This window comes from Zerene cesonia, chromosome 18, assembly GCF_012273895.1.
Source record: "Zerene cesonia ecotype Mississippi chromosome 18, Zerene_cesonia_1.1, whole genome shotgun sequence".
In the NCBI taxonomy this organism is placed as follows: Eukaryota; Metazoa; Arthropoda; class Insecta; order Lepidoptera; family Pieridae; genus Zerene; species Zerene cesonia.
This window is the reverse complement of record NC_052119.1, coordinates 4,808,703-4,816,882: the sequence shown is the minus strand read 5'-3', so window position 1 is coordinate 4,816,882 and position 8,180 is coordinate 4,808,703. Positions and strand designations below refer to the sequence as shown.

Genomic DNA, 8,180 nt, shown 5'->3' with positions numbered 1-8,180 from the left:
TGTATGTGTTTGTTGCTCTTTCACGCAAAAACTGCTGAACCGATTGCAATGAAATTTGGTACGTAGATAGCTGGACAATTGCAATAACATATAGGCAACTTTTCTTACGTGATACGGACTTACGCGGGTGAAACCGCGGGGCGCAGCTAGTTTTTTACAAATAAACAAATGAACGATCGTAAATTAAAAAAAAAATAGAATCTGCTACGGTCCCGGTTGTAGCCGCAAGCCGTGGATTTTGTGACTTTTGGACTGAAAGCCGTAGAACGCCGTAGCATTGGCAACACACTCTTTAACCTAATTTAAATATGGACTCTTTATTATTAATCTTATTCTTTTTAAAAATTGTAGCTTTATGTGATATAATTCACGCGCGCTTTCTGACTCTCAAACTTGAATAATTTATGAGCAAATTACGTAGCTATTTTACCTATTTAAGTTTAGTATGACAGATTTAACATATTTTTTTGTTAATTGTCATTTGTCATATGTCAATTAGTCAAAATTTTGGTTATTGTTGTGTAATAATTGTCATTTGTCAGTCATACAAAAAATGATAGATAATTGAATACTTATTTTGTACCTTGTGGTCGAACATATTCAAAATATTGATTTTACGAGAAATGCGAGCCTTCAGAATGAAAATTACAATTATACTAGACAGTAAAATTTGAAGACTGCAAGTGTTTTTAGTCTTCAGTGATGGTTTTTGTTTTCTATTTATAAATTTAGCAATTTTCCGAGTGCTTACTAGGTTATTCTACATTATTATGTTTTCCAATAACTATACAAAATTGGCATATTTAGTGCTATTTAGCGCTTTCTTTTTTTCGTTTTTAGGGGAAGTTTCTCTTGGAGGTAAGTTTATAATCGTACTTTTTGAATTATTGATTATATAAAGGAAATATTATTATAAAATAAATAAATCTTAAATCATGCGTCGTAAAATGACCTATGTCTCTCATTGTAATTTTCAGCGAATGATTTACACTTTCACGATGGTTCAACATCAGCCGACGTTGTAGGCGGTGATGTGTTTTTTGAAATCATAGAGCCTCCTGAATTGAGATACTCTTATCGTATCAGACCTGCCAAAGATTTTGGTGCCACATTTGTAAGTAAATATGATACTATAATTAATAATTTGATGTATATCTAGTAATTTCATCACCATTCAAGAAGACTAAATTTATTTTTCTCTTATTTTCTGGTCAATCCATCCATCTCTTAATGCTTATACATTCAATGTGATTGCAAAATTTGCGTTTGACATGTGCATTTTGTCTTCCTTAAAAATTTGGATAGGAAAGAAGATGTATTTATTGCCATTCAGGATCAAATAGCCTATTTTAAATTGGTTCAGTTTTCATTCATTATTTGGTACTGAAAAGCCTCTGAGTGGATGGCATCATGTTGCACAGCTAGCTATTCAATATAACAAAAATAGATTGAATCTAGAAAGAAAAAATCATATATGGACATATAATTCTTCTTCTTATATACAATACCAGTATCATATATAAACCAATCTCCATGTGTATTACTATGTAAGATAATCAACTAAAAATATCTTCAATTATTTTGTAATTTATAGAATTCAAGTTTTCGAATGGAAAAAGCAAGACTTGTCCCAACAGATCCTATTAATAGTTGTTCTGATATTTCAAATGATGATGAGGTATCTGGCAATATTGCTCTTGCAGAAAGGGGGTAAGCAATACTTTATTTGTATATATTATTTTTTTGGATAGCAATAAACGCTATATGTATTTTATGAAAGATAAGTTGTACAAATTTAAATTTATCAAATTTTGCCTATGCATATTGTATATTATTTGTTAACATTAGTCTGTCTTTTGGATTTTGTTTTCAGTGGCAAAAGTTATTTTGTAATTTATTGTTGTATTGTGTAAAATAATAAGGTACTTCAAACTTTATTTTACAAAAAAAGGGACTTGGGTGACATCAAAACATATGGTTTTGCTTTGAATTGTTTGATTGTACATAACATTATTGATATTATCTATTTCAGGGATTGTTCATTTGTGTTCAAAACAGCTGTAGCTCAAATTGCCGGAGCGAGGGCTATCATTATCACAGAATCAATCCACAGATGGGATGACTCATTGGATCATTTAATAGAAATGGTGGATGATAAGTAAGCAATCTTTTTATGATATAAGTTGATATTCTCACTGAACAGATAGAAGAGGTTAGAAATGAAAATGTTCGTGATTTACATTAGAATATGAGTTGTCGCTTTTACTTCCAGTATTGCTCTTCCAATGAACTCACTTTAATGCGTGTTCGATCGTTTTGTATGAGATGCTGCCTATACATTTGCAAATTTCGAAAAAAGATTTCGCGTAAAAAACACGGTACTGGATTAATTCTCTGTTCGAAGCCATCATGTATATAATACATAGATGATACATAGTGATTATATAACAGTTTTAGTTAATTTATTGCAATAAAAAGATATTGGTTATATGTTTTCGAATTTCAAAAAAGTCTTTCTACGAATTATTTCATCTTGTCAGTTGTTGTAATCGTTAAATCTTTATTCCCACAAAAATGGACGGATATGTATTTTTAAAATCTTTATCTTCTACATATGCCGTTCAGTATTGAACTCACTTAATAATTTGTACCTACTTTTATATTCTCGTGCGCTTGCAACACTGGCCCAGCGCAAGCGCGGGCGACGGCGCCTTTTAAATTTTGACAGCGCGCCAGAGATGCGCTGCTATCGCGTTTGCTATACTCGCCAAAGTTAAAAGAAAAAAGTGTTGGTGGTTAGCGGTTGGTAGACGTCACATGTCGTCGACTATCGACTCTTGATTCTTCGATATGCCGTTTTCTTCACGATGTTGACCTTAAGTCCTTTTAGTAGATCACCACAATTAGTAGATAATGTCGATTTAAGTCCGATGTCCTAATTAGTGGGCCACCACTACTTCACTTACTTTTATCCAAATTTAATAGAATTAAAAAACTGCGACGCTTCGATAGTTCATCCTCAGGTACAGTTTAGATTTCAATCCAAAAGTAATCGGATAGGTTAGAAACAATAATAATAGAGTGATATGAAACAGAGTGAAAATAAATATATATTTTGTTTAATGTCTAATTATATAGTCAAATCCTTACTAATATTATAAATACTTATGTGTATTTGTTTGATTCTTTGGATTATTTTCTCAATGGAGCGAATTTATCATATAATTTTTGTGTCTGGGGATTGTTTGGAGTTGAGACACAGAAGAGAAACAGTTGAGAATGTTCAATGGGAGTTTCCTCTGATTGCCTTGGCAGAAGCTAATTCATTAAAAATGGAATACAGCTAATACATTACCCATGAAGAATAGAATACTGATTGTCGTCTATGTATTGTGTATATATGTTATCGATAAGACCCGTTTATAGTTAAAACGCGTTTTCACTACTTACAACTTGTTGTAACACGGGAAAATGCGTTAAAAAATAGATAATACTACATTTTCGCTATTATTTCGTCATATATTTTTTATTTCGATTAGTTAAAATCATAATCATTGTTATTAACTGTTTTCATCACAACAGTTCAGTGTATTTTAGTATAGAACCCGTAACAGCGCCCGAAGCCAGAAACTAATGTGGATCGAAATAAAACATCATTTAATTAATTCTAGTTAAAACACATTTTAACTATGATATATCCTAAATTTTTATAAGCGACTAGCGGTCCGCTCCGACTTCGCTCGTAGTACATACATAGCCTTCCTCAATAAACGGGCTATATAACACTGAAAGAATTTTTCAAATCGGACCAGTAGTTCCTTAGATCAGTGCGTTCAAACAAACAAACTCTTCAGCTTTATAATATTAGTATAGATATAAATAATTATATAAAATATTGTAGACTCAAATGATTTTGATAAATTAATTTGATCGCTAATTAATTTTAAATTCGTGTGCTTGTATTTATTAATTTTAAGCACTTCCAGAGCTTCCATTAATTGTCCATTGTGAGCTAGTTGTAAATATTTGACCCCATTTTCTATGTCGAGCGAGTGTCATGATTAATGAGATGTTCGGCGGATGTGGAATCTGATGTCATCTTCTTCTTACAGCAGGTAATATCCTCATACATTGTATTCTATGTACGTGTACGTTTGTCACTTAACACCCCTCGAAACGCCCGGACCGATTAAAATTAAATTTTTTGCGGTGTCTTGTCAACCCATAAACAAGCTTTTGCTCGCGACTTCGCACACGTTTAATTCGGAGTAAAACCTCTTTGCTTTATACTATGTAGTGATTGATACACTTATAGTCAAAACTATGGATGGCATGAACCAGTATAATTCACACTGGTTCATGCCATCCATAGTTTTCCATATATGCATATAGTTTTCCACCATTTCTGTGTTTTGCGCAAACTGCATTTTTTCTGGGCCCTGGTTATGGTAGCCACTATAAGGCCTAAGGAGCACGTATGGCCTCAACATATTATCAATAGCTATAATTATCGTCATCATCGTCGTTATCATCATCAACATAAACATCATCATCATCATCATCATCATCATCATCATCATGATCATCATCACCTTTCATAAAGAACTCGAAATCGTAACATAACATCACAAACATCTGCTGGTAATAAATGGGTATAAAGAATTATTGATAATCTCAATGAGCGTATTAAGCCTAAGTTCATTATTGTCATTTCAAGTTCAAGTTCATTTGACATGTAAATTGTGACTAAGATAACTTTATATAATACTAGCTGCGCCCCGCGGTTTCACCCGCGTAAGTCCGTATCCCGTTGGAATATCGGGATAAAAAATAGATGTTGGCCGATTCTCATAGATACCGGATAAGCACAAAAAATTTCATCAAAATCGGTCAAGCCGTTTCGGAGGAGTATGGCAACGAAAACTGTGACACGAGAATTTTATATATTAGATTTTATTTTGGCTCCTTTATATTACGTTATGATCAACTGACATCATCATTTTGGATATAAATATAAACTATATAGATACACATCATGCAAAACTATACATCTGCAATATTTATTTATTTATATTTATCCTGAGAACGTCTAGCCATCTGAAGTGAAACTCCAGTTAGATATTAATTATATTAATTCAACTTATGCAACGCCATCGCATATAAGTTTATGTAGGTTGTCTTCTATCTCTATCTCTATTTGAAAAAAATAATTAATAATCAATATAGAAGTACAGATCTCATAGAAATAGTAGAAATCGAATCAAGCATTTACCAGTAACGAGTACAGTAGGCAATATTGCAATCGGAGTGCGAAATAATCCTGAGCTATTCCCAGGCCTTGGGTATGAAATAAAGCTTTCTTCACTTAAACGAAAGTGCTAAACAACTTTAGTATTGGAAAAATAAATTGTGACATAAGCAATCAACAGATGGCATCATACACATTGCAATCTCTTCCATTTTTTTTAAATCTTTTGCTTAGAAAGATGTGTTTCCATACAGTGACTGGGTTCTATTTAATTCATATCGTTGTAGTCTAGATTTGCCTCACTTAATTTTCAATTTAAATCATTCCAGAATGGAGATAGATGTGAACATCCCAGCCGCTTTCTTATTGGGAAGAAATGGAGCCACAATTTTTAGAACCCTCAAGAAGTTACATTTAGAATATGCAATAATCAATATTCCTGTTAATATGACGTATGTCCCTATAAATAAAATGAATCAACCTCCTTGGATATCATGGTAAAAATATAGTGCAATATTGTAATTAATTTTTAAATGTATGTAATATGTGTCACACATTTAATGTAATATTTATTAAAATTCTGATGCCAAATCATTGGTTTACTACTTCAGTGTATAAATCACTTAAAAATGCGTGTAATTTGTCACCGAATACAATATACAAATACAGCAATACTTAGTGAGTACTATGTAGGTATATGGCTTGTCTATGTAAGGTATTTGATTTACAAAAATGAACTTTATTGTAAATCATTACATTAACAATTCTATAAAACAGTTCTTGAGATATCTAACCGTAATGATGATGTAATTGTGTAAAATTATGTAATTTCAATCTTCGTTCATGCTTTTGCCATTGTAAGATGAAAATTATACAAAATTAATAAAAAGTCTATGATACAGACGACACAGGTGTCACAAATTAAGTGTACTAAGATCAAAGGGACGTGTAGTTATTCACAGCCTTTTTACCTAATAAAATACCCATAACACTACCCATTTTTTTACTATTTGATAATTTATAAAAACTATGTGTACACCCCCGAGTAACAACGCGCTGACCTTGGTCATCCGCACTTGCGCTTTGGTTTAAGAATCTTCTTTTGGTTTTGGTTTTGAATTCTTAGTTTGTTGTTCTATGTTGTTGTTCTATGTTTTTTTAGTCTACGAAAACAAAATAGCATAAGCGTTAAGAAATAAACCGGATCAATAATTTTTATGCAAAACCTTAAGTTCCATTAAGCTTAGTTCACGACAGAACACTGTATAAATAAATATTATCACTCAATCTTACTCGGGTGACTATTGATCTGTGTGATCTGTTCTGTTTGCACTCTACTATAAATAACATCTCATATCGCCTTTGAGCAGTAACTGTATTATATACTAGTAGTAAATCATTGTTTTAACTGCTCAATCTGTTTTTATGTTTTAACATGTCCAGTGGTGTTCATATCGACTTAACAGGTTTGTATATTTTTAATCTATGTGAAAAAAAAAATCAAAGTTCTTTGACTAGAATATTCTAGAATGTTCAAGCTAACGACGTCATAGCCTTATGACGTTGGTTCAAGCACACATATTGAATGTAGGAAGCTTCGAGTGACATAATTAATCATAATTTTTAGGACTTGATATAACTGTTTACTGCAAATATTTATTGCCTCAAATATTCTGCTGTAGTACATTCTTAAAAGCATATAATATGATAACATACAGATGCATGTATGTAAGGAATTATAACAGTATGACTTAATCTAATAGGTATTCATGAAATCACTTCAGCGGAAGTTAATTGGAATTATTTTAACTTTTGAAATTAAATGTATTGATTAGCTGAGCATAAGCTTTAATATATAATTCCAATGTAAAGAAAGAAATTTCTTAATCATAATTATATTATGAGACATGGTTTAAAGTTTACATAGAAAGTTAAGTTTAATGCAAAGGTATGACTATAACTATTGGCCCAGAGGGTGGGGGGCCATACGTAATTTTTCTATTTACATATTATTCGACCATGAAATTAAAAGTTGTGGGCTCCTAGATATTTGGGGATAACACTATAATCCCTTAAATAAAGAGCATAATGTTTGATGATGCTGACTAAAATAAAATATAATTTTTGGCAAAGCAGTAATCAGGTAATAAATAATATGTACATTTTCTTCTGGGATTGGGTCCCCTAGAAATGCTAGTCCGTCACAGTTCAATTTAGGTATGGTTACATAGATCACCGAGTTACCTAATGCTCATACCTTTACCCTTTAGGTATCGTTGTATTCTAGCGTAGCAATTGTACATTCCTATTATTTAAAGTGTTGATAATGTATGAAATTAAAGACTTTAAAATAATATTTGTCTTTCAATATTTCCCATTAACGCGTAACTCCATAGTCCACAACATTCAATTGCAGATAACAATACAATCCAGAAAAATATACAAAGATTCCAATCTTTCCTTTAACCAAATGCTGAAGTTGTGGTAAAAGGTTGAACCAGTAATTATATAGCGCGATTAGTAAAAGAAAGTCGTGTTAGCTACACCACTTAAACCTTAAGAACGGCTCAAAGGAATTTAATGTTTGCTGGATTTGTCTCAACTTGGACTGGGATTATAATTAAAAAAAAAATGTGAAATGCTGTCTAATCTGATTAATATTACCTACATTATTATAAAAAAAAAATGAGAGATTAAAATGTGGCTGCATATATAATCTGTCACAGATTGAATAGGCCAACGGGACGAGATATTATATAGTTTCCCGCTGCTAAGCGAGAATTTGTCTTTAGGTTTGTCTGGTAGCTGAATGATCACTTCAGCTCGTTCTCTATTAATAATATGCGTTATATTAATTTTGAATTCTCCTTTTTTTCCTCGACAACGTATAAATATCATATCATCCTATTATTCCTTACAAGTATAGCTATCA

At 31.8% G+C, this 8,180-nt stretch overlaps 1 protein-coding gene across 2 annotated transcripts; it reads left to right on the top strand.

Annotated features, from left to right (window-relative positions):
* Positions 1-521: 521 nt before the first annotated feature.
* On the top strand, positions 522-7,602 carry LOC119833754 (PRADC1-like protein). Of its 2 annotated transcripts, none has more exons than XM_038357923.1 (5): positions 522-858; positions 978-1,114; positions 1,595-1,710; positions 2,033-2,158; positions 5,575-7,602. In XM_038357923.1, the coding sequence occupies exons 1-5, from the start codon at positions 771-773 to the stop codon at positions 5,747-5,749; spliced, it is 642 nt and encodes a 213-aa protein (XP_038213851.1). In that variant the 5' UTR covers positions 522-770; the 3' UTR covers positions 5,750-7,602. The 2 variants fall into 2 exon arrangements, with proteins under 2 accessions (XP_038213851.1, XP_038213852.1); XM_038357924.1 differs by having other exon boundaries at positions 523-858; positions 5,578-7,602.
* The last annotated feature ends 578 nt before the right edge of the window (positions 7,603-8,180 follow it).

Excerpts from the sequence above, each read along its gene's own strand:
- LOC119833754 (XM_038357923.1), top strand. The coding sequence starts at position 771 with ATGTTTTCCAATAACTATACAAAATTGGCATATTTAGTGCTATTTAGC. Across the intron at positions 1,115-1,594 it reads AAGATTTTGGTGCCACATTT|AATTCAAGTTTTCGAATGGA; the intron begins GTAAGTAAATAT and ends TGTAATTTATAG. Across the intron at positions 2,159-5,574 it reads ATAGAAATGGTGGATGATAA|CAGAATGGAGATAGATGTGA; the intron begins GTAAGCAATCTT and ends TTTAAATCATTC.